Genomic DNA, 27,553 nt, shown 5'->3' with positions numbered 1-27,553 from the left:
TTCTTTTGGAAAATTTTATTAAAAGAGTAGACATTTAAAATCATTGAATTGAGGAAAATTTTTGAAAATAAAGGAAATTTTGACAAGTATCGTACAATTTACGATGAACTTTTCATCTTTTCTCAATCAAATTACAGACTTTATGGACCTTTTTTTCCAAAAAACTGACTTTTACGGACTTGAAGCAAATTTACGGTCCTTCACGAGATTTACGGACCTAGTTCGAGCCCTGCTTGAGAAAGAATGAAGAAAAATTCTTACCCTGAATATGGAGCAGGCAACGTTAACATTATCCGGATCATACATATGAATATGCGAGTTTGGAATCGTGGATCCCTTGTAGTAAGTCACCATCTCATATTTCGGAACGTATTCCATACTCTTGCCTCGTGATTTTCTCGTCAGTGTGGCCATGATAGTTCCCTCTGGAGATCGTTCATGACTATTGAAATAATTCTGCGCAAATTCCATAATATCGTGATAATTTTCACTCTCGGGGATCTCTTTTTTATCCTCTAGCTCTTGTAGTTTTCTTTCGACTCGGAATTTTCGTCTCTGTTCCCGTTCAGCTGGTTGTTGCAATTGCTGTTGTTGTTGCTGTTGCTGCTGCTGCATCTGTACTTGTTGCTGTTGATCATGACCATTCATTTGCTGCTGAACTGGATGTTGAGTCTGATGAAGACTGGTACTTCGTGTTTCGACCAATGGCGGTGGACTTCCAGCTTGTGGTTCCTTGATTATTTTTGGATGAATATCGCCATTCATTAGGGGACCGTTGCCATTAATTGTCACCGGACTGGTTGGTCCATTTTCCTCGCGGGGCAACACTGATTCGTAAATTGGTTCGCCATTGTCGGAGGATGATTTTCCGTTCGGTATGATTGCGGGTGGTGGTGGAGGAGGAGGAGGTGGACCAGTCGGTTCCGGAAGAGTCGGTGGTCCAAGTTTATTATTGTTCGTATTTATTCGTTGATTATCCGGTACTTCGGTAGTTTGAGTCTTTAATTCAGCCCTTGCGTTCTTTTCTATCTCCTGCTGGATTACGGTCTCTAATTCCTCGTCTAAATTCTCGACCAGTTCGTCCATTTTCTCGCCAATTTCTTCTATGATCTGGTTGCTCTTTGATGATTGCACGTCTGATAGGAAGGAGAATAGATTGTCTAAATCGACTGATTGTAATTCGGACGCTGCCATTTTGGAATTTATTTGCTCCGCCATTTGGGAAAGAGCCGCAATTTCCTCCTCTGCTTTTCTGTAATAAGAATATTTTATTTAACATACGAATGTATTTTTATTAGCTATATTTAATTTAGAATTTTGAAATTTACCCTTCTTCCATTCCCACAATACCATTGTACTGTGCACTGTAAGAAATTACGAAAAAAAATTTAAATAATTGTTTAGATACTGTAAAGTTAATGATTGTTTAAATGATCGTTTTCTTACCTCTGATTTTCTTCGGCGGCTTTCTTCTCTTCCATTAATCTTCGTTCTTCTTCTAGACGTTCGCGTTTCCTCATCTCCTCATCGACACGTCTCATTTCTCTCAAAGCTGCTGCGACTTCCCTTGCAAAAACACCACGAAGATGAGACTGTATTACAATAGCAGCTCGACGTTTTCTTATGAACATTATCCTCGACTTCCAGCCACGATACGCGTGTTGAATCTTCAAAGCTGCTTCCTTTACTCGCTGATATTCTGCGAATGGAAAATTTTAATTTACATCCGATGCAACATTCCAAGAAACTAATCTTATTGAATAAGTTACTTACCACGTTTGACAATAAAGCCTCGCCAGATTTTCTGAATGGTAATCGCGTTGCTAGTGATAATTTTATTTCTCGCATCCTCCAGTGGCTCGTGAACGAATCTTCGGAGGAAAACTTTGTTGACACCAATTTGCCACTCGGTGGCGGGGACTTTTTTATTTTTCATCAAACAACGTACGGCTTCTTTTTCATCTCGCGGAAGTGATGCTCGTCCTCTCTCAAGACACGTGTACCTTGTGATAAAATCACGAAATTCCATATGAACAGGATAACCATCTTTTCGTATTCGAATAATGTCCAACATTCCGAGATATCTCAATTGATCGAGAACCAATTTCTCGTCATAGTTGTTTGCCATTTTCGTCATATTTGGCTTAATGCATCTCGCGTACCAGGGAGTTGTGGCTTGAAGAACGTCAACGAGTGCCTGTAATTGATGACGAAATGAATCGCAAAGTGTCGGCTTTCCTTTCGATGTGCCACGCGACATTGTTGTCGCATTCCCCGAAGCACGAGCCACAGTGCATCCAAGTAGATCTTGATATGCCGTAATTTTTTGTACAAATTCATTCGTACTTCGCGACATAAAATCGAAAAAAACATCCTGTTGAACGTCACGGTTCTTATCGACAAAACCCTCCACGGTGTAAGTAACCGATCCCGCATAATGTTTGAGTCCAAATTCCCTTTCCCATTTTCGACGATCATCACCTTTTACGTAACACGGATGATTCTCGAATTCCGCGTGAAGATTCGTGAGATAAGCGAGATCTGATCCTTTTGGCATGTGACATTGTTCCGTAAGAAGTTTCAAAACGCAACGCGGTGGCTTTTCTATCAACTCTAGACAGAGAGTATTATCCGTGAATGTTATATGAGAGTATTGAATCTCCTCTTGACGATACTAAAAAATAAAAATTGTCTAATTAAATTAAATTGACTATACAACATATTTATGAAATAATTAATTTTCGGGTTCACTCACCAATTCTTGCTCGAGAGCAAACACATAATGATTGAAGAACTTGTGAAGTTTCTCGTTCGTGTAATTAATGCACAATTGCTCAAAGCTATTAATGTGAAAATTCTCGAAACCAAATATATCCAAAACACCGAGAAACCTCGAGATATCCTGACCTGGATTTGTACAATTGTTAATATGATTAATAAGCCATGCGAATGTTCGTGAATATAAAGCCTTTGCCATTGCGTGTCTATTTTCCTTTGCTTCTTGTACCTTTAACGGAATTTCGGTAATATTACCACGAACATTAATTTGCCTTTCGAGAACAATTCTCGTTAAATCTTCAATATGAAGTCCCAATAGTGGAGCAATATTCCCAATTATTTCATGATCCTCTTTATACAAATCACATCTTTCTCCATCGACGTCCTCAAATTTAAGATTACCGAGCCAAAGAATTGCCGAGAGAACGCGAAAAATTCCATCGCACATTTCAGCTGGAACTTGAAGTACACTGAATGCCAATCTTAAGGCATCGAATTTTTTCAAATCGGAAATACCATCAATTTTCGTACAACCAGAATCATTCAGATATTTATAATGATTCGCGGGTTTTAATTTATATTGCTCGGCGAATTCCTTGTCACGCGTTCCAGCTTCGACAAGTTGATAGAAAACATGATAATTTCTCTCGTCTGTACTTTGAAACGTGATACGACTTTGCTCGAGAAGATAGTCCTGAATAATACAACCCTTTATCATCCATTTGTTGTCAAAGCAAACCTGCATGAATTTTCCAAAACGAGAACTATTGTCATTTCGCACTGTCTTCGCGTTTCCTGTAACAAAGCAAAAATATTTAAATTCGGAAATATTGTTTTTTTAATTAGAAAATTAGAAAATCGGAAAATTAGAGAGTTTGAAAATTAGAAATTAAAAAAGTAATTCTTCCAAAATTCAATCAATTTTCGTTGAAATTTATAAATAATATTATTCAAAACATCAAAACTTTCATTATTTTATTTTCTTCAATTCTAAATCAATTCTCATTAGAAATTTCTACGAGAATGAAATTATTTAAATACAAAAATAAATAATTTATACTGAATAATTGAATATTTCTTAAATTTGAATTCTTATAAAAAGAACTTTATCAACATTTTTGAAAATCTATTTAAATAATTGACTTTTTTCAAAAAATATTAGGAAAATTCTGTTTTAAATAATTGAATTCCTGTGAAAATTTTTTTATTTATGAAAATAATTGAATGTATGCGAAGAATTTTATAAAAATGTTTTTTAAATTATTCAATTTTTTTTGGGAAATTTTTTATTAAAATAGTATGTAGATATTAAAAATCATTGAATTAAGAAAAATTTGTAAAAATAATTGTAAGGAAAAGTTTTAAACGAAATTTCCTAAATATTTATTAGTGAATTTTAATTACCGAATGCTTCTAAAATTGTGTTTGCTTCCAGAATTTGCTGTTCTACCCAAGTGTCGACATTACTGGTGACGGAGCAAAGATATTGGAGGATAAATTTCGTGGTTTCGGTTTTCCCAGCTCCACTCTCGCCAGATATTACACATGATTGATTACTATCAGTGTCTTGAAGCGACCGATAGGCTGCCTCGGCGAGTGCAAACACGTGAGGCTCAAGAGCTCCCATCTTCTGACCATGGTAACGATTCACGTAATCCTGCAACAACAAAAAAAAAGATTTCAGGTATCTCCGATTTATTTGTACTCACTATCACCAAAAGATTTTTCAATATTCTCTCACTCTTCGTAATCTTCACTAATAACAAAATCCTCTTTTTTCTCAAGACTTCGATTTTAATGGGAATTTGTTTACTTTTTCGTCTCTTATTAAATTTCTTAACTTAATACTTATTAAATTCAATAATTTAATATTTAATTATTTAAAATTATATTTAATAAAGTTAATTTACTTTTTCTGACTGGCTGATAATTTATATGTTTTAACTGTAAAAAACTTGAAAGGTTTCCATCAAAGAAATTGATTCGGATTTTATTCCTTTAAAAAGACAGATGATTAAAGTTATAAATGTATCATATTTATGAAGCGGTTTATGATATGCGGTAATTCAATATTTAAAGAGAGGACCCTCTTTCAATGTATATAGCCGAAAAAATGAGCAATTTGATAGCACTCTCATGAGTGCACGTGACAAATAGGTAAAACACTAGGGAAAGAGAGTGACATTGACATTTGTCGAACCTCCATATGTGGTGAGGATATTGAAGGTCAAGCATACATCCCTCATACGAGTGCTTTTTGCTTTGAGTCAAGTATATTTTCAAAGGTACACACGCACATATACAAACGTGTGTTCAAAAGCCAGATATCCATAAAGGGTTTTAAACCCTAATTTCATTAGTTTCAATTATCGCTCGATAAAAGGTAAAATTTTATCCGATATTTCATCGGCAGATATTTTTCCATGATACTGTGCAGGAGGTGAGATCATGTAATACCAGATACCAGAAGTTCATCAACAAGTAGTGCAACCCAGTTCATTGTCAGGCGCGGTTACTTTTTCTCTCTCGAGGCTTTTACCCCTTTTTTTATCCTTTATATATCACAGAGTCATAAATACAGATTATTCTTCATACAATTTCTTTTCGTTCTCTTGGAAAAGATTATTATTCATGAGGGATTTTAATACGCAGGTTAGAATTAAAAGTTGATGACGCGACGAGCTTTTCATTTTCCCTTCTTTTCTTTGGAATAAATGATAAATAATGATTTTGTAATGACTGAGGTGAGAAATCATCTTTTTGAATTTTAATTATTATACCTTACATATACCGTAACACTTTAGTTAACATTAACTATGTGTTTATATCAACAATTGTTTTTATCAAAAATTGTGTTTATCAACAATTTTGTTTATCAAAAATTGTATTTATCAAAATATTGTTTATAAATATATTGTTTATCAACAATTGTTATTAGAATTTGTGGGATTTTTCGAAATTATGTCAACCGTGTGACCCAGAAAAGTTTGTTTACAAATTTATTTGTAGGTTAGGTTAGAATAATATTTTGATACCGACACCATAAAGTTGGCAACTGATTAGACAGGATTACCAAATTTGTAACAACTTAAAGGTCGGATCATTTTGCAACGTTTGCAAAAGCAACTTTATATTAAAGTTATTGGTACTTTTGATAGTTTGACAGACAACTTCAATAAGTTATAAGCAAGTTGTAACGGTTGTAACGGTTTTTCTCAATATTTTCGTCAGAAAAATGGATTTTATCAAAAATTCAACTATTAATTAGCACTTATTGATGTCACATAAAACAGGTAATTTTAATTTTGTTCATAATTATTCAATTTCTATTTTAAATTTAAAAAGATTCGTTTCTAATGCATTTTTGTATACTTTTCCACCGAATGGACAGAAAACTTCGGAACAATATATATTAGTCAATTTCTCGGGAAGACAAAAAATAACAATTAGGTTAAATATTTAATTCGATTGTTTCGATTTAATTACAATTTATTTAATTCTCTATTTAATTAAAGAACTAAAATGAAATTGAGCTCAATTTCATTTCAGTCATAACGATTTTAACGAATATCATCGTCATTTTTTAAAGAAATTTTCTACACTTTATTTTATAGTTTTAATAACGAAAAACAAAAAAATACACAAGTAAATAATATTTTTTATCTTTATCCGCAGGGATCCGCAGATAATCAATGAAGCAGGAAATAATCTGGAGTTCTTCCAATTTTTTATTCGACTTATCTCGCAGCCAGCTTTAAGAGACACAGCAAAAGACTCATCCTGCTCTAGACAAAAATAATCAGTGAAGGTAAAAATATCCACAATCTCCTTCTTTTTTTTTCCTTCTGTAATTATACCAATTAGCTTCCGGTACTTGACTCCAAAAAAAGAGGGAACGTTGATAGTCGTAATTTTCGGTAATTTGTCCCAAAAATCTTGTGACAAAAATAGAATTTAAAACAAATCGTAAATCTAATAGAGTATTCTTGTATTTACTTTCTTCCATTTTTATTTACAGTTCTCTAAATATAATTTCAAAATCTAATTTAATTCTTAACTGTTTTATAATTCGGATGCAAGGATATAATTTCAAATTCTTTAATTTCTAACTGTTTTATAATAAACCGTTTACAATAAATGAAATGAAATAAAATAATTGTTTAAAATTGTTAAAAATTACAGAAGGGAATTTTAATTGAAAATAATAGGTTTCTTTTTTTTTACCATATTGTTAGAGAAGAAAAGAACGAACGTATTGTTTGAAATAAGACAAAAAGCTAGAGAGATATAAAAAGTGGAATATTAAAGTGATGTTCTTTTTTTCTAGGTTCATCGTTTTTATTTCTTGATTAGGGCACGAGGCCTCGATGAAAGGCTGTCAGTGTCAGTGGGACAAATGTATTCCCCAGATGCTTCTTTAAGAACTCAGTGGTGTGTATATGTATATATGAGAGGAGAAGGTTTCCGCATACAATATTATCTTACACGTGGTGCACCCTTAACCTTTCACGTGAAAATGAGAGAAAGAAGTCGAAAGCCTAGAGAGAGTAAAGGCCACACTGGAGACTTAACCAAAGTGGGGTGAGGATGAACCTTCCAGTTATCACAAGAGACATGGCCCATTTCATTACTAGGTCACCCTCGTTATCATTGTCACAAAAAAGTATAATACTTGCAAGTTCGTTTTTCATCTCTCAATCCCATTGCAATTCACCTGACTTGGATTATCATAATCGGAATTTATATTCACTGAAAATGATTCGCATTCGACATTTCATGTGACAACTCTGTTATATGCCCTCAATATTCTTGTTCGAGTTTTCTACTAAATGAGAATAATATTCAGGTTTGATTTTGCTTTTTATAACTTTATTCTCTAGAATTTTTTCATTTCTAAAAATAACTAATTTTTCTTCAAAATTTTTGTCCTTTTCTATCAAGTTTTTCAAAATTTCATTTTTACTTAAATATTCTAATTATATCATATAAATGAAAATCGTTTATAAAAATAGAAAATTCAGGGCTGCCACGTAACCTGGAAAACCTGTGAATTTTAGGGAATTTTATAAACCTTGAAAAAACCTGAAAAAGTCAGGAAATTTTTATCGAAATCCTAAAAAATTGTTATTTTCTTAAGTTATTGTGATTATTCTTGAAATCTAATTTTACTTAAATATTTCAAAATTAATTCAATTTTAAAAGAGTTGCGTTTTTACAATTTTCATAAGTAGATGAACTTCAAAAGATTTTGATTTAAAATTTTGTAAAATTTCAATTTTAAATAAATTTAATTAAAAATTTAAAAAAAACTAGATTTTTAAAAAATTTTAATAACTAAAATTCTTCTGAAATCAAATTTAAAATCTTAATTTCTATTTGGAAAAACAATAATGATTAAATATTTGTTTAAAAATGAAGTTATTAATATTTTCGAATAATTTTCGTTTTAAAAACTTTGGAAAAATACCGTTTTTAACCTGGAAAACCTGGAAAAGTCAAGGAATTTTAAAAGACAAAAGATATTATTTATAAATTAAATAAATTAAATTCAGATAATATTTATTTTTCGTATTCACATCTAAATTACAGAAAGATGAGTGAAAAGCAAACCGCTAATTATTCTTAACGGCAATTATTTTTAATAGAAAATTTTCTTTTCTTTCTGTGGGGAAAATATTTTTTCTAGTTTCTTTATAATAACCTAATTAAATACAAAAGAAATTTTTATATATTATGAAAAGTGTTTGAAACTAGTTCATTATAAAAATAGCAAACCGCGGTTGAATTTCTGTACTTTTAAAAAAAATATTTTGCTGAATTTGTGAGAATCGTTGAATGAATTCAACGCAGAGAGTCTAATTGGGATCCTTTTGTTTGGAATAAGATACTTAGCATTGCGAGTTACTTTAAGTAGAAATGAAAATTAAACCAGTTTTATAAAAAGAAACAAAGAATTTGTAAAATATTTTCTATTGTATTCATATGTTTGACCTAAAAATTTTCCAATTTTTCATTTGAGAAAATACTCTTTTTCAAAAAATAATTCTTTTGAGAAAATACACATTTAGAAAACATTTATAATTGCAATATTAATTACAGTTACAATATTGTAATGATGATTCTATCACTCAGTCGTCAAATAATTAAAATTTATTAATATTAATGGAATAAATTAAATTTAGAATTCTCTTAATAAATATTTAATATTTATTGGAATAATTATTCAACTTCTTTTAGAGAAAAGAAATTATTTATAAAAATGTGAATAGAAATCGAGTGTTTAAATAAATGTTTAAATATATGAAAAGCGAAAATATTTTATCCTCGTAAATGAAAATTACAATAAATAAACAAAGTGGGGTGGAAAATCTCTTAAGTGGTAATAAAAGATCATATAAACATTTTTTAGAGAGTGGATCACTTTTTTAAGACGGATGATGAAATGCCAGTTGGTCGAGGGCAATGCGGAAAAGAACGAATAGTTATCACTGAGAAAGCCAGATGACGAGGAAAATAATATGGATGAGGAAATGAAACAGGGGCGTGAATGGGGTAAAAAGGATGTAATGTCCAATCGTCTACACTCGCATGAGTCATAAAGATCCAGAAGCGTAACTGAGACAATCATGAATCCTTAGGGGAAGAAGCATAAAAAGTGCTAAACGTCCACAACTATTTTTTTTCACCCGAAAAAAAACATTTTCCCCAATTTTGTTCAATTAATTTACCATTCAGATGGTTCTAATAGGAAAAATTGAATAATTTCTTTAGTAAAATTAAAATTTATTAGTATTTTTTTATTCAATTGTTTTTTATTTTATTTATTTTATTTCTCTATTGAATTTTTAATTTATTAATATTTTAAATCATGATTGAAATATATAGTAACTGTCAAAAGAGAATTAAAATGTTCTGTGTTTTGAATGAACAATGATTAGATGAAAAGAAAAGAGAAGAAAATTGTTAAGAAAGAGATTATAGTGAAGCACGACGTCTAGTAAGATTTAATATAATAATTAAGAGCAGCCCCAGGTTGAAACGACGTTTGGCACGAAAATGCATTTTCCAAGCACTATCTTCTTTGCAAACGAAGTGTTGAACGCCACAGGGTTGTTCTTTCGCGATTTTCTGCGAAAATATGAAATTTTCTACCTCAAGAAGAAGTTCCATCTCAAGAATTAAAAAGTAACAAAGTCCAAGGGTGCTTTTTTGTACTTTTCATCTAAAAATTATATTTCTTTCTTTGTATTTGCTTTCTTTTAATTTTTCTTTTTATGTTGAATTTCGACATCTGGATTTAATCCCAAAATTGAAATCTCGGTTGTTACAGTATTGAATATCGATTTCGTAACAACCAAAACGAATCGTTAAACCATTTTGGTATTCGAAATCTTAACCACATACCCCGCTGGGGTTTAACAGCCCCACCCAGAGGTCTTTGTCCTAGGTCTTGAACACTTCTCACCGCCTTCTCTCTCTCCCTTTTCTTCAAGATTTTATCACCTTTTCTTCCCCGATAGGAAATTATATTCTTATACAAAATTGCCAGAGTATTTTTTTTTCTATGATTTTTATCGAATTTTTAATATTTTTAGTGTAATTTATTCCAATTGCTATGTTTAAATTGACGAATTTGTGTCTTTTTCAGGAGGAATTTTCGCAGAACGAGAGAATATTTCGAAAACTGGATCAAAACGAGAGGAAAATGTTGCAAAATAAGAAAGTTGAATGAAAGAGAGTTCGGGATGCCGATGATGAACCTATACGAACGAAAGGAAAGCATGGCTAGAAAGGAGAAGAACAGAGATGGAAGCGAGAGAGAATACAAAAGACAGAAAAGGACGAAGGCTCCGGGCGAGCTCCACTGCGAGTATATACACGAGTCTCCGAATCCAATGTGCGCACGGGCCCGATCAATACCCGGGGCGTGCACCACACAGCGGGTAGCTCTTTTCCTTTAACTTGAACCGACATCGGATCTTGACCTGCAACAGGGGGAGAGAGAATGGTGAAAAACATCCTTATTTAACACGATCCTTGTCGATTGCTCTCGAATATTAAATCGACACTGGACCCAGTAATCTATCAACAACTTCCGTTTCTCTCTCTCTCTTTCTCCATCCACCCTCGCCGGAACTTGACCCTATCTCTCTCTTTTTTAGATATAAAGGCGCGTGCGGCTCACATCATTTTTCCACTAGCTTTAATATTTTCTAAACTCCCCCTCAAGTTGCTCTCTTATTTTCTCTTCAATTCTTTCTTTTCCCATTGCCCTTTGCTTTTCATTGAAAAAATTTTCTCCGGAAAAAATTCAAGTTTAGAAATTGTTGAAAAATTCCGTTTTTTTAATAGAATTTAAAAGGGAAGAAATGGGAGGTAAATTACGAGTGTAATAAAAGAAGAAGAATTTCGGAGAGTAGATGCAATTTTGTCGACACGTTTTTCTTTCTTAGTGTGTTGAGTGCACTTTTTCTGAAAATAGGCACCAGAAGCACTGATGCTGTATGCTAAGAAATACTCCACGAGTATATCCTGGCGGTGCTTTTGTGGCCATTGGCCGCGCACGTGGTTTCTAAAAATAAAGATTAAAGCTCCGGATAAAAAAAATTGCCTTCCTTTACAGTCGATAGGCACGTGACACAAATGATTCAAGACTAAAGATAACACAATTTATTATCTTGGATAAATAGTCAATCACACCAGTTATTTATATCAATTTTATCCGGAACATTGACAGTAGCTTAGAAAGAAAATAAATTAAATCTAGAAAGTTTCCTATTTTTATTATAGAAAATTCGATTCAAATTTTATCAACTTTTCAAAATTTCTTTAATATTTATTTATTTTTTATTTATTTATTTTCTTTTATTTCTTTTTTTTCTTTTTTTTTATTTATATAAATACATGTTTGAGTAAAATATTTAAAAGTTTCTCGCCCCAGAAAGCTTTCTAAAAGCTTATTTCAAGCTTTAAAACATTATTTTGAAAGCTATCAGAATTTCCAGCATCTTAAGAACCAGTCACTGCAAAATTTTAAAAACTTTTCAGTAAGCTAAAGAAATTTAACTTTAAATATTTTATCACATTCGAGAAATAACTATTTTAGTAAAAACGTATTTCTAGAAACTCTATTTTTGCAAAGAAATATTAAAATTAAAATTTCTAAATAAAATTTCGATTGAAATTAGAATTTCTAAATAATAAATAAAATTTCGATTGAAATTAACTTAAATAAAAAATGAATAAATAAAAATTACTGAATACAAAATATTAAAATACTGAAATACCTACTAGGACACTGAATACTAAAAGACTATTTAATCCAATTTTAAATAACATATTAATTAAACAAATTAAATAAACATAATTTACTGTCAATTAGGTTAATTTGAAAAATTAGAAAAATTTCTCTTTTCAGATATGAAATTTTTTTTTCAAAAATGACTCCTGCGCGTGTAAATGTCATACAGTTAATTTCTATTATTAGGATCTATTATGACATGGAATAATGATTAAATTATCACATATTTTTTGTGATTTTCGAAGAAAAAAGTATAATTAGTGTCGCACATTAAAGAGAAAAATTTATTTTCGTTTTCGATTTTGAGTTTTATCTTGATTTTTTCTAATTTTCCAAATTTAACTCAATGAGTCAATGGAAGCTAGGGTTCTTTATTTTCATTAAGACTTGACGCGTGCCTCACGTCATATCTACTAAATATTCTCCAGCGTTCTTTCCGGTTAGCGTCAATCACCGGAAGTGCAATTGGCTACCTTAGATCTATACGAGAGATTAATAATACACCGACCACACGAAATCACTCTTTGTCAATTTTAATTCCATAAGTGACTCAGAATCGTTTTAATGACCCTATTAAAAGAAAAACAATAACAATCATCAAAACAAAGAAAAGAATTTCTAAAATTGATAAATTATTTTTTCTTTCGAAAAAAAGGATTACTTTTTTGTGTGTTAATTTTTTTAGCCTAAAAAAAATCTTGGCTCTAAAATTTATAGACAACATTTTTTGCAAAGAAAAGTTATACACTTTTCTACAGATAATATTTTTGTTATGTATTTTTATATTTATTTTATTATTACCTATAAATCATTTTTATGGTGGTATGTTTTGAAATTGCAGAGATAAGGAAAAGAAAACGTGGGGAATATTATAAGAGTCGGGTGTCATGCTGAGTTAGAGAGAAACTAAATTTCCTGTGATATCAGAATCCGTCTTTCATTTGAGAGGAAATTACCATAATTGATTTGAAGGAGGAAATAAAGAAAATGTACTCACCGATGTGTAATAGTCCACTTCCTTGTAGGGATTCACAGCCACAAGAATGGATCCAGTGTAAGTCTATTGTTTTGAAAAAAAATAGTTAAGGAAAATTGTATTCTTGTATACGTTAATTAAATTTCTTTTTCTTTTCTCTTTTGTCAATATAGATTGATCTCGTATACGTAAGTTTGCAGATGAAATTACCGTCACCTAGAAAAAAAAGGGATGAAACAACATTCCCCTTTTCTTACGTAATAAAAGGACATTATCATGAATTCGACTAGGTCGGCCTGCACGACAAAACGTGACGTCATTTTTTGGGGGTGAAACAGGGGTGAGTGACTCAGAATCAGGGGCGGCTTTCAAAGGAAAAACACATTTCAGTTAATTTATTATACTTAGGTAATTCTTATTTCCTAATAACCATAAGGAACCCTAAAGTTCTGTTCATTGATTTTTCTCTTGTTTTGCTTACTCGCTATTTTTTTTCTCTGACTCATGCAAATCGAATTTAGACGAAATTTTATTCAATCGCTATATTTTTTCGAATTTCTTATAAAGATTAATTTTCGTTTCACACAAACGTTAAATATGAACTTCTTTTAATTTCTATTAAATCTTCTTTTAATTCGATTTTCTTCATCCGGAAAAAAGATAAGTTCCACTCAAAATCTACTAAACTGTTTATTTGTTTTTTAAAAATAAATTTTAGTTGGTTCAAATATTTTTGTCGAATAAAATTTTTATTCGAAACAAATAAATAATTTAGAATTTTCTGAGAAGAATATACCTTTATTTAATTGAAACAAATTATATTTGATTAAAATAAAATTTTTCTCTGGCCGTATCAAATTTTGTCGTATAATTTTGAATCAAGATTTCATTCATTGTTTCGAAATATTAATTTCTATTTTTAGTTTTTTGTGTTTATAAATAATATTTAATTTTGAACTGAAATTTATGGAAATGGAAGTAAAATTGTATAATTAGTAACTTATGGATATTTGGAGAAATTTTGCAAAACTACTTCTTGTATTGTGAATATTATTCCGACCCTGGACTGGTCTGAATATTCCAAACCAAGGGGTAATGTAACCATAACCATTGGCTGCAACTGCGTGTACTTGATGCCAAGAGGTGGTTAAATGTCGAGGGGTTCGCTTTAATTCAACTCCCGTCTTGATGTTACAAACTAGAGATGTTATATTGCCTTTTTTAATTTTACTAATGTGGTATTTTAATACAAAACGGAAAAATAATATAAAATAGTTAATTAAATTAATGGAATATTTAGTTTTTATACTTTATTTTTTTTTGTCTTTTCTTTAATTAGTTGATGGTTTAAAAATAGTTTTTCTGAATCATAATTCGAAATTCGTTAACGAAGCGTTTGGAAAATTAATTTAAGGGGAAATAGATTTGCAAAATATATTAAAACATTCGGCCTCAACCAGAGAACTTTCGGGGTTGAGTTTATGATCGATCGATAAGGGAAGTTTTTAGCCCTCCCACGCACACTGATCAAATTTTCCCGTTAGCCACATGTTTCGCATATAGCAAATTTCCAACTAGCAACGAATTTCAAGGAAATTTCGTTAGCGTGAAATTATCGATACGCTTAATAATAAATTAACCCGAATTTGACAATATCAAACGAAACGATTTTCAAATCATATTTAATTTCCACAATATTATTACATTACCGCAGCAAAAAAAGGAAATTCGATGCTTTTTTAATAAAACCTTTTTTTCTTCATTTGAAAATGAATTTTTAATTTCTTTTTCGACGTGAAATTAATTATGGTATTATTTTTTTCAGGTAGAATTTTTTCAAGATTCACCACAACAGACGCAGCTTTCAAACCTCACCATCTGGACCACTGACCTAGAAAGGAGGGCAATGGCAAAAAAACTAGTTAAGCAGCCTTTAAGAAAAGGACACAATAAAGAATGAGGGGAAGAGGAAAAAAATTTGTTACCGATTGTGAATATATATTGAGAATGAAGAAGGAAAGACCAACAAGAAATGGAAGAGAAGTGAAAGATATTGCAATTTTGGTAAGCTTACTTTTCGCAAAAAGAAAAAAAAAGAAAAATCGTCCTAGATATCTTAATCCAGGGCGAGAGGGAGCGAGTTGGCGGCCTAATTCCTTTGGATCGGTGCTTTCTGTAAACACGCGTGGAATATTATGCCTCTTAAGAGTCTTTGGACGCCCCTTGGGGGCACCGCGAGCGCCTCTTCTTTTGCATGTTTGAAAAAGTATATATGTGCGGAGCAAGCCTTTCGCTATTCCGTCCCACTTCGTCCTCGACGAAGGCAATTGAAGTCGGCTAAAGAGCGCTTTGCCTACGAGAGGTTAATGAGAGGCGTTGCTACCCCTCACACAGATTCTGGAATGTTCATATATAGAGAGATGCCTCAACCACAGTGTAAACCCCTTTTCCTTGTGGTCACACGTATTATGAATTCCTGTGTACACCTACACAGGAAACGTCCACCTCGTTCGGCTCGTTGCCGATTCATTGCCCCACATTACCTTCAGATACTTGCCACGCTCGTTAAACTTTTCTCATATCACGTTACTCCCTCCTTGTGAAAGTTATATACTCGAATTGCGACATTTTGAAGACCTTGTCGTTGAAATTGATCTATTTCCATTCAATCTTCAAAAACTTATTCATAGTCTTCTTCAATTTTCTCATCAGTTTTCAATATTCGATAAAATCTTTACGACATGAATGTTCCATTTCATGATTTTTGAGAATCACAAGAACAAGATTTTTGCATTTTCTAAATTCAGTAAAATTTTGGCTTGATTTCATTTCCAAATTGTAATTTTCATTTATTCGAATTTGGTAGACTAGAAAATTTTACTGAAAGGAATTCTTTTTAAGACAAGATTTTATTTAATTGTCTTTCTCTAAATTCAGTAAATTTTTCACTTAATTTGTTTTTCTAATTGCTGGCTTCGCACTCATCTACTAAAACCTACTATTTACTACTTTTTTTACGATTTGATACTATTTGCGGATACTTTTTTTAGATTTCAGCCACTAAAAGCTACTATTTCTGTTTTTTTTTGTTGAGAATTTCCACTACTTTAAATTCGCTAATAACTAGAAATAGAAAAAAATATTCTCAAAAATTGTAATCAAATTCTTTAAAACGATTCAATTATTTCCAAAAAATAATCGAAATTTATTTTCAATATCTAGTATTTTTATAAAATTCAAAAGAATTCAATTATTAAAAAAAATTGACAAAATTCATAAAAAAATCAAATATTTTCACAAATATAATAAAATTTCCACAGGAATTCAATTAATTTAGAATATCATTTTAAAAAAAAATTCGAATAAATCAATTATTTAACAAAATTTTTATACGATTCTTCAAAATAATTCAATTACTTTCGCTAATGATAACATTTTTCATGGAAATTCAATTTTTTAAATAAATTTTTGATAAAATTCTAAGCAAAAATAAGAATTTTTTATAAATAATAAAACTCATCAAAAAATTTAAATTATTTTTAATACTGTTTTAAATTAATTAATCAAAAATTCAATTGTTTTCACAAATAAAGTTTTCCATAAGAATCCAATTATTTGAATTGAAAAAATTTGAATTTAGTTAAGAAAAAATTAATTATTTAATTAAAAGTAAAACAATGTTTTTCAAAATTATTCTGAAGAATTCAATTATTTTCAAAAATAACAAAATTTTTCACAAGAAGTCAATTCTTTTTAAACATTTTTATTAAATTTTTTCGCAATTATTTAATTATTTTCATAATTATAATAATAAAATTTTTCTCAGGAATTCAATTATTTTTGAAAATTTTAATAAAATTCTTATCATTTATTAAATTATTTTCATAAATAGATAATAAAATTCATGGCAGAATTTTTATTATTTTTAATACAATTTTACAGGAATACTAAAAAAATGTAATTAATCTTAAAAATTTTATTTTTGTTAGAATCCATTGAAAGAATTCAAGTATTACAAAAATATTATTATTTTTCACAGAAATTCAGTTATTTTCAAATATTTTAATAAAATTCTTTGCAAAATTCAATTATTTTTATAAATAACAATATTCATCACAAGAATTCAATTATTTTTAAAAGTAATAAATTTCTTCTTGGAAATTCAATTTTTTAAAAAAATTCTAATTAAATCGTTTGCAGGAATTCAATTATTTTCAAAAAAAATTTAGTAAAATGCCACACAAACATTGAATTATTCTCAAAAATTTTAATTGAATTCTTTATAAAATTTAATTATTTTTAAAAATTATTTTTAAAAACTATTCGCAATTCAATAATTTTTAATATTTACTATTATTTATTCTATTTTGGTAGACTGTAAATTTATTTTTACTGAAAGAATATACTTTGTTTTCTTTCTATTCTTTAGAAAAAAAAATGAATCATAAAAAAAGAATCATAGGTGATAAAATTTATGAATGGTAATTAATTGCATTATAATATAAACAAGTTTGAGTATATGGTGGAAAATACAAAAGCTTTTTTATTAAGTGCCACATAGAGCACTTCTGAGAAGTATACGTGCAAAACTCTTGCTTAGGGCGGAAGGACTCGTGCTTTCCCGCGTAACAGAAGGGGACGTTTAAATGAGGAAACATTTGAGCAGCAATTGCTCTCAAAGCTCTTAGAAAACAATTCTCTTCAAAACGCGATCTAGACAAAAAAGAAAGTGACAGTCTAAAATTTTTTCATCGTTTCACAGTTTTCAATTACACACCGCGCACTCTTTCTTCAAAGTCGTTTATCTTTTTGGCACTTTTCTCTCTAGTGTTATAGATGAGACAAAACGACGCGATTTCCACTGTAAAGAGACTTTTTGTTTTTCGCTTTTTCTCTTCTTTTAGAGTGTTGATTGTTTTCGACTGTCTTTTAAGATATTTTCTTTGTTTTTCGCACTGTTCTGTGTGATTCTGTGTTTTTTTCCCTTTTTTCGTTCATAACTCTCGATCTTGTTGAATTTCACATAAATTTCATTATGCAACTACAATGATCTAATTATTAGATTTAATTTTTCAATTATTAAATTTAGTTTTCGTCAATTAGATTGAATAGCAATTAATTAGATTTAGTTACTTGATTAGATTCAGTTGTAACTGATTAGATACATTTGCAATTGATTAGATTTAGTTAATTAGATTGCAAATTAGAATAATTCTAAAGGAAAAATTTAATTGAATTATTATTTTTGCACTTCCCTCTGCTTCTGTATTTTTAAACTGTTTACACACATGTTTCGTGTTCGCGAACAGTTTATAAGAATGAGTTCCTCGTTTCAATGACTAACACTATTTTTGACATGAGGAGAAAATCCGTGTTTGGAATATAAACAAAGCTTAACACGCGTACGCATTGGGTCAACGACATTGTGCGGTCAAACTGCAAATTTTTTATTTAAATTCAAAATTATGGCGCACAGTGCGAGAGAAAATAGAAACGTGCTGCTCAGATTGGAAGCACGTGTGGGGCAAAAATTGTCATTAATAATAATATTCTCTCGAAATATAAAGATTTCTTTTTCTCAGATTTTTATCCCAGTCGCACGGTTACGATTTCTTCAATGTACTTTTGTTAATACAGATAAAGGTCATATCCTTATATTTCTTGACCATTCGAGTGTGGGAGGACAGTCATCAAAATACTTCTGTCACTTGAAGAAATAATATCCGAGAAATCCTTCAAATTTCAATTTATTCAGATTAATTATTTATTATTAATTATTATTCAACAGTTTCAACTTTTCAAAACTGATTTTCAATTTCGACTACAAATTCAGTCTGTTCATCAATTTTGCAAATTTGGTTTAATTTTAATATAAAATAATTTCTATTTAAAGAAGGAAGATATTTATTTCCATATGCGATCCAGTTGAGAAAAAAATTCGAAAGATTATTTTTTATATTGACATTGGATTTTTTGTCGCAGATTGTGAAGATTTTGAGATGCCTCAACTTGTTAGTTTTTTCTTAAAACTTTTTATTAGCAGTGTAATGAAGAAAATCTTAAAAGTTGACGAGTTCTTTGCCAAACGAAATGGTGGCTGTCTTTTTTACGAGTCAGTGATGTAAGCATGTGAAGACAAAAAAAAGGTTCCTTTGGCGGTAGTTTCTTTACACACACCATATCACAAATTACGGCTTTTACGAGACAACCGTTTGTCTGTTGTCAAAATAAATAAAACTCCAATGTTTTCTCAATTATCAGAAAGCCAAGAAGTCATTTTAAAATCAATTTTGTTCAATTTTTAGTTCTTTATGACAAATTTTTACATTATTATTAGTATTTTAAACTGTATAATTATTTACTATTTATTGTTTCCAATTCGTATTTTATATATTTATCTTTTTTTATTTTTGTTTATAAATTTTTATTTTTATATTTCTATTTATTTTTGTATTTATATTTTTATATATTTCTGTATTTGTATATTTTTTATGCATTTTTATATTTTTGTATTTTAGTAAACATTTTATTATAATTATTACTTTCTAATTTTGTCGATAATTTTTTCCTCTCGAAATTCCACAAAAAGCTTTTAATTTGACTGTTTGACAAGGAGTTTTGTTTCAGTTTAGGTCTATTGAGAGGAATTATAATTGGATGCAATTTTCTGCATCTCAAGCATGATCACAAGTGAAGTCACGGCTCTGTGAAGTCTTTGATCTTATCTGTCCACGAATCCTTAAGATTTGTGTGAAACGATGATCTAATTTAATGGGCAATTGCAACTATAACATGACTTCCTGCGATTTCGCTTTAATTTCATCTTGTCAATTTTTTTTCCCCCATTAAAATAGTTCCTCTAATCCAAATATTTATGCAAAAATGCAAATATTTTTCATAGAAGTAAATATACAATTATTACATTAATACCATTTTTCGTATTTTGTTGCTTTCTTTCACAAAAGTATTTGTGATATTTGTTTTTTTTTTATTAATTTGAATTTGAATTACAGACGCGGAAGGTTGGGAAGGTGACCCCGTTTTTGAGAAAGAGAAGTTGATTTGAAGTTGGCTGAAAGAGAGTGATCTTCTGGGTCGATCAGGAAGTCGACAAACTTGGTACCACGATGAATGAGAGTCTAGCCCTGGGGGTGGTTCGCCAGCTGACTGTGGGTGGTTGTCATGGATACAAAGCAACCCGGGAGCAGTGCCCCAACCCTCAAAAATTTACAGACTTTATTCGCAATGGAAAGAGGTGAGTTTCAACTGGGTCGCACTTTGCACGAATGTCCCGCTTTTATTTTCTCTTTTCTGCAATTTATGAAATTTTACCCACGAAACAAATTTAATTACATAATTAATTTTCATTTCAGCGCAGATTTTATGTGCGAGCAACAAAAAGGATACGTAAATCTGGTCCCTGTCGTAGCGAACCTGAAGATTACGATTGATGCCAGTCTCGTCGATGTCACTGATGATGGTCATGTCCGGCACGCCGGACTCAGGGCTTGAACCTGAAAAAAGAAAGAAAAAGGAAGGCAGGTCAATTATACGCCTTGGAAATTTGACATAGAGCAGCGATTCTTCTGAAAAGCAATGCCATATATACATTCGTGAGTCGCAGGTGCTAACTTGGGCGCACAATGTGGCTTTCCACCTGTGCGACAGCTGCCAGTTTGTTCAAGGATAAAACGTCACGTGACTGGCCAGCTTTTGCGGTTTTTACTGTATATTCATTTATCTCACTGCTTCATATGGTTTAGAAATATTTTTCTCTCGAGAATATTTAGAAAGAAGCAGTAAAAACAGATCAGAAGGTCGATGATTTCAAGTAATACGCACTAATCGGGTGGGTAAAAGTAATATTTCTCTACATAGCGAAAATCTCTTTTCATATTTTTAAAATTAAATTATATTTAGAAATCTAAATGACTTCATCGAAAAATTTTATTTTATTTGAAGGAATATCAATTTTATTTCTTCCTTTCGTTTTTTTAAACTTACACTCGCGATTTTAACTTGAAATCTATATAATTTTTTTTAATTTGCTATTTACCGAGTGTAGAAAAAATAAAAAAATAATTTATATACTTGAAAAGGTTACTTATATAAAAATTTTTTTTCAGAATAACCAAAAATGCAGAAAGACAGTGAAAATTGAAGAAGGGAACATTTTTGCATCCTGATAGAACCATTCAGGTAAATTAAACAAATTCCTTTCTAACCGACACAAAATTACATAGATTTAAAATTTCTAAATCTCCTGCAAAATCTACACATATTGTTTCAAACAAAAAAAAAATTTTTGCATAAATTTCCGAATGTTGAAATTAAAAAATAGGGTTGCCAAGAAAGAGCCACTCATTAAAAATCTTATATGTGATTCTTGTAGTCTCGTTTCTTGCAAAAATCCCACGCATATTATTAAATAAAAAAAGACAGAATGCTCAGTATTGTTATACGTGCAAGGTCCATTCTTTTGACTGGAACTCGTTTTTTTATCATAATTCCCATAACGCCATCGAGGTGGAACTAAAGTTTCATGATTCGCAGGAACATATAGTAACACAGTATTGCGTTCATAGTTTCGTTCCAAGCCGAGTCAGGAAACGGATAGAGATCCGACTCCGGTGATAAAGAAATTGTTAGAACCTCGAAAGGGTGATAAAGATAGCACGCGAGGGGAACAAAAAAAAGAGAAGAGAGAGAGAGAGATATGTATATATGTGTGTCGAGAGAGTGAAAAACATTCGCTGAATTGAAGAAAATTGATATTTATAGGAGTATCGCTGTAATATTTAAATTAGAGACATGTTTCGCTATACAAGTAATCAGTAGTTTAGTATTTAAATAGACACGAGAGATTCATTTGAGATCGTTTCTTGTCGTGTTGATGAAGCTAAAGTGAACTGTGGGTGTTGATATCGCGCAGCATCCATTGTAACATCAACGACAAGCGTGCATTATTTTTTAGATCAAAACATTTTTGTTACTTTATCTTTTGTTAATTAATTAACAGAAGATAAAATTAGTTAATTAATTTAGTAAATTTTTTATCTAAGATTAATTATCGTTTTTTCTATTATTAAAAAATTTAATTTGGACCAAAAAGAGCAATTTATTAGGAGATTTTTGAAATAGAAATATTTCAATGCAGTTAGAATGAAAGTCATAATGAGAAAATTAAAGAAGTTAGAATATTATTTTCAGTGATTTAGTCTCCCTCCGAAAGGCGCGGCAAAGAAATTTAAAAGCACGAAAATGAATTAATCATGTATGCAAAGTGCATTTTTATCTCGGGCACTTCCTTCATGCTCTTTAGTACATTTTACCTCCTTTTATTCTCGGAAGCTGCACACGAGAAGGTTCGAGTACCAATTACATTAGTCAACATTCATGAGAAGAAAAATTAGGCCAGAAAGTTTAGAGGCTTTTTTCATAATATAAAATTTTCCAATTATAATTCTCCCCTTGAAAAGTTGAAAATAAAAAATAAATATAACGTAACATTCAAAATTAACGGTGCGAGTGAAATTCATTTATGCAAATTAAGTTTCAACTTTAATTTTCCGTCGAATGGAATTAAATAGTCTTTTATTCGAAAAAGAAAAAATCTGCGCACAACACTTAATTTTTATTTTAAATCTGAAAATGTTAATTTAATAATAATCTCTTATTAGTCGATTTTTTCTAGAAACAAAATTATTTTTCATTTTGTCTAAATTCCACATTCTAAAATCTGAAAAATAGAAATGAACAAAAAAGGAAATGAAGGATCAGACCGGATTTCCCTTTTCTAAAAATGAATCTATATCTTTAAATTTTTCCCTCCGAGATATACTATTTTAGTTTTCGTGAAGAAAAATGACAAGTATTTGTAAAATGTTTATATTAATTTTCTCTGAGTGTATAATGAATTTTTTCTTTATTAATTTTTCAGAGTGCGGTATTTGAAGATTCTCATGAGGCGAAAATATATGACGATGGAGTTCAAAAACGTGGGTTTTGAATGTCGAGAGTTGATAATGCTGGCAATAGTAAAGCGTATTTTGAGGGGTCTCGAAACACGAGACAACACGCGACTAGAATTTCACGGTAGCCAAGAAATGAAAGGACGAGTTGCTGGTTATACTCTCAAAACACAAATGCTGTCCCTATGCAGGTATAATAAAAATTTTACCATAGATATTTTTTCTAGATCTCAAACTCCGATATGTCTCATCTTTTGAACTTGATAAATTTCTTTTCTAAATATTATAATTTTTTTTCACAAAAACATGGTTTTAAAGAAAAATATTCAAATGCGAATAGAAAAATAGAAAGGAACTTTTATTTTGCAAAAAAGAAATTTTAGTTTTTTGTTCAATTTTTTAACCTTTTGAAGATTTTTTTTAACAATTTTTTTTTTAACAATTCAAAAGGTTAAAAAATTGGTAAAAAAACTAAAATTAATTTTTTTTGCCCTCTTCAGTAAATTTTTGATTTGTTTTTGCCATTTTGTTGTATTCAATCTGTTCGACTGATTCGGATGAGAGAACACACGCTTTAGGTAACGCCCGTAGCTATTATTTCGGTTCTTCCCTATCAATTTCAGGCATAAATTCACTTCAGTCCAATCCTCACCTTCAAGGTCTGGAAAATTATAATTGAAATAAATCTCCAAAAACAATGGTTTGTGTGAAAAAAAAATTTTTTCCAAATAAAATCAATTTTATGGAAGTAATAAATTTTTACTCCAATAAATTTATACTGAAAGAATAAAAAAAACTAATACGATTAGACTGGTAGGAAAAAAGAATAAAATGACTAAAAGAAGAAAATTAATTAAATAAATTAAATAAAAGAATAAAAAAAATTAATTTTTCTGAAAAATAAAAATGTAAATTATCCGATAATTTTAATTAGGAAATGATAATTTGATTTACAGTGTTGTGGCTGAATGAGAAAATAGAGGAAAGGAGTTTCCTTCTCGAATTCCTGATGGCAAAATCCCGACAGCGAAATGTGAATTCAATTAGGGAACAAAGAGCTGCGTCGCTTTTCTCATCGAAGGCAAAAATGATCGTTCTTTTTTTTTTTTGTTGTGGGTAGAGATGGTTAGCCCGTTCTGCATCGATGAGGTGGAATCCCCATGACGCTAGACGAGAAGTAGGTAAGTACATGTGCATTTTACACACTGACAATTGAGTTTTTTCAGATATATATTTTATGTATGTGGAAGGTCGTTCTGTTTGCTGGGGTGTGAGTCAATGTATGGTTGTTTTGCACATAAAGAACGAGGGAAAATGGCAGAAAGGGATGAAGTTTGTTAGGGGTGGTCTCCAACACATTCTCGTCTTTATACACACAGAACTCAACTATTTTCCAAAAGCAGACACCATATATGCATCACCATTCAACATTTTTGTCACCCTTATTATTCCTGCAAATATATATTACCGACACCGTGGCTTTATTTCTTTGCTTTTTTTGCACACAACTTCTCTTTGAAAAATATTCCGGAATTATTCAATAATTAAATTAAAGTTACATTCAATAATTTCATTCATTTAATTCATTTAATACATTTAATTCATTTAATTTATTTAATTCATTGCGGAAAAGAAGTTCTAAATATTTTTCAACAATTGAGAGAATTTATCATATAGTGTAAATCTATTTTTAATATATCATTATTTATTTTTCATAATCTATTTATTTCTTTTTTTCTAGGACTTCCAAAGAATACAGTTTGAAGGATTACATATGAAATTCCGGGTATGCGTCATTAGGAAGAATTTGAATCATCTTGAGGAGAAAAATCTGGTTCATGACTCAGGTGCGTTGCATTCTGAAAGATCCACTCTCGCGTGGAATTTTTAAGTACACGCGTCAGCACTTATTATCCACAATGAATGAAAGTTGATTCCTATAATATTTTATTATGCAATCAACGCTCACGTGTTGTGAAGACAAGTTTCGAATTCTTATGACAGGTTTTTTTTCCGTAATTCTAATATGTGATCTAGTCAGCGACCTTATATTCAAAATTCCTTTCTAATCGATTCTTTTCTATATAGGAATATACGTTCGAAAAACTCATTAATAAGATACCTTTTTTTTCACGTCAGTAATCACACCACTAATAGCAGGCGATACCTAATTACTCTCGAAGGTAATTAAATTGGGAAGAAATGACTTCCACTTAACGAGCCACGAGCTTGTATTAAAATTTTCTATTCTACTTTAATAAGAGCGCAGGAAAAATTGTATTGTATATTCAGGGCTTGAATTAGGTCCGTAAATTTGCTTCAAGTCCGTAAAAGTCAGTTTTTTTTTAAAAAAAAAAGGTCCGTAAAGTTTGTAATTTGATTGAGAAAAGACGAAAAGTTCGTAAATTGTACGATATAATTTGGAAAATTTTGAAAAGTTACAAATGATTGCAGAAATTCAATTATTTTCAAAAGTAATAAAATTCGTCGCAAAAATTAAATTATGTTCAAAATTTTTTAAAAACTCTGGTTAAAATTTCAATTATTTTTAGAAATAATTAAATTCTCCAAAACTCAATTCTTTTCAAAAAATTTAATAAAATTCTTGACAAAATTTCAATTATTTTCAAAAATTTTCCTCAATTCAATGATTTTTAATATTTACTATTTTAATAAAATTTTTCAAAAGAATTCAATAATTTCAAAAAAAAAAAAATTGATAATTCCTGCGAAGAAAGGTAAAGAAGAATTTTAGTTAAAAATTCTTGAAAATAATAATTGAATTGTTAACGATTTTATTACTCCGGTCATCTTTAATTTTTATGAAAAATTTTATTTTTATTTTTAAGTAAAATCTTCTCTTATTTTATGAAAAATTCAGATGAATTGTTTAGTAAAAACAAATTTTTTCTTATTCACGATTTTTTTTCGATGTTTCAGGAAGTTTCTCATATAAGAATGACTCTGTGGTATAAAGAGAGAAAAAAAATGATTTTATTTTGACACCGTGACCTAAGCATATCCTCTTAAGGGACAATAAGTATTTACGTGCAACAACGTCATTAAGATGTGTTTTTCAACAACCGGATATGTGGCTTGCATTCGAGAGGTATGGTGGAATTTCTCTTTAATAACTTCCCGTCTGATGTCAAAAGGTGCTTTGTGAACCAACATGTACAACGAAAAGAGAGAAAGGAATACGAGGCCTTTTTTTAGTCACACAAAGAATGGCAGTTTATCTTGTGAGTTATATGATAAATTTATATCAAATAGTTCCGATGTTGTGTAATCCATATATTCAAGACTCGCATCAAAGTAATACTTGACTGCTGTACTGATTGTGCTTTCAGTTCAATGCTTCTCCTGCTTGGAAAAACTGGGTCGCTTGAAGGGTGAAATCATCGGTGATTCATCCCCCATGTCGCTTTTCATATATATTCGATTATATAAAAAAGAAAATGACACAATTTCTCCAATGCAACCACCCCGGAAAATTTCTTTTAATGATTTTTTGTTTTGTCAAATATCATTTCTCTAAACAAATCAAATTCTATAGTGATGATAAAATTTTAAATTCTTGGGTATTAAAATAGTAACTGCGTATTTAATTACTTTCTTCTGAATTTTTTTCAACTATAAAAGAATCAAATTTTTGTGTCAAGTTGTTGTAATTTGATTTTGGTTTTTATTTCCAGAAATTCGAGTTTAAGTGCAGACCTGACGAAGCTAAATTCAGACTACGCGACTTTGTCTGCCAGTATAAGGAGAACGTGTGGCAACCCTTAATGCCGATGAATCCTGCAACGCACATTTATAGAATGTGAGAACTCACACATATTACGCCGAATGCACATAGGGACAATTTGGCATTAGATATAGGCTGACAGATGCTTTCCCGAGGATTATGGAGACTAGGAGTCGGATTATTGAGTCGACTTTGCGAGCTCAGTCGTGCATTATAAAAAAGCATGTCTCCCACACAATTACTTATAAAGACTTTGCACAAGCACAGGAAAAAATTGCCCTTTACCTTGTGAAGGGAGAAAATTCTCAAGTTGCTCGTTTTCTCTAAATTTTACCTCTACGACTTTCTAGGGGTCAACCATTTTTATCGTCCAAAGGCAATGTACTCCAAAAGTTTCTGTCTGGAAAATAAGAGCAATTTTTTTTCACCCTAATTTCGGAATTTTATTTTGTAAGTACAAGCTTTTTTTTATAAATTTTATAAAAATACATTCGAATTTAAAGAAAAATTGAAGATTACGAAAAAAATAAGAAGAATATAGAAAACGATTAAAAACGTAATGAAAAGAAAAATTTCTTCATACTAATCCTCTTTCATTTTTTTCAGCCCAGAAGACTTTGATAAATGGTGTCTAATTCTAATGAATGCGGGACTGGAATGAAAATATCAAATAGCATCATCTCTATAAGAGAAGAAGAAGCAAAATTAATACGAAATGAGATGACGTTGAATGATCTAGTCTGGGAATGAATGTTTGCATAAACAATAAACATGTGCGGCGA

General features: G+C 30.3%; 2 protein-coding genes and 1 long non-coding RNA gene across 5 annotated transcripts in view; 2 read left to right on the top strand and 1 right to left on the bottom strand.

Moving 5' to 3' along the window:
- LOC122499393 (myosin-I heavy chain) overlaps positions 1-27,553 on the bottom strand; it is a 37,600-nt gene that overhangs the window by 6,886 nt on the left and 3,161 nt on the right. Inside the window, exons 2-9 of one of the 2 annotated variants that reach the window (XM_043607723.1) lie at positions 20,463-20,569; positions 13,077-13,139; positions 4,183-4,435; positions 2,756-3,573; positions 1,774-2,674; positions 1,447-1,699; positions 1,329-1,364; positions 262-1,252 (exon numbers count right to left, since the gene is read on the bottom strand). In XM_043607723.1, coding sequence (XP_043463658.1) covers positions 262-1,252; positions 1,329-1,364; positions 1,447-1,699; positions 1,774-2,674; positions 2,756-3,573; positions 4,183-4,435; positions 13,077-13,139; positions 20,463-20,569 — 3,422 coding nt within the window. The remainder of the gene's footprint in view (positions 1-261; positions 1,253-1,328; positions 1,365-1,446; positions 1,700-1,773; positions 2,675-2,755; positions 3,574-4,182; positions 4,436-13,076; positions 13,140-20,462; positions 20,570-27,553) is intronic. The other variant, XM_043607724.1, reaches the window with a different exon arrangement.
- LOC122499395 lies at positions 7,112-13,027 on the top strand. 2 transcript variants are annotated; one of them, XM_043607728.1, is made up of 3 exons: positions 7,112-7,209; positions 10,427-10,721; positions 12,921-13,027. In XM_043607728.1, the coding sequence occupies exons 1-3, from the start codon at positions 7,175-7,177 to the stop codon at positions 12,924-12,926; spliced, it is 336 nt and encodes a 111-aa protein (XP_043463663.1). In that variant the 5' UTR covers positions 7,112-7,174; the 3' UTR covers positions 12,927-13,027. The 2 variants fall into 2 exon arrangements, with proteins under 2 accessions (XP_043463663.1, XP_043463662.1); XM_043607727.1 differs by lacking the exon at positions 12,921-13,027 and having other exon boundaries at positions 10,427-11,049.
- Positions 23,996-27,183, top strand: LOC122499396. The gene is made up of 4 exons (XR_006301319.1): positions 23,996-24,207; positions 24,768-24,873; positions 25,967-26,268; positions 26,722-27,183. It is a non-coding gene; the product is annotated as an uncharacterized LOC122499396 (long non-coding RNA).

This window comes from Leptopilina heterotoma, unplaced genomic scaffold, assembly GCF_015476425.1.
Source record: "Leptopilina heterotoma isolate Lh14 unplaced genomic scaffold, ASM1547642v1 Lhet_167, whole genome shotgun sequence".
In the NCBI taxonomy this organism is placed as follows: Eukaryota; Metazoa; Arthropoda; class Insecta; order Hymenoptera; family Figitidae; genus Leptopilina; species Leptopilina heterotoma.
Note: the sequence above shows the minus strand (reverse complement) of the source record. Positions and strands in the feature narration are given on the sequence as shown.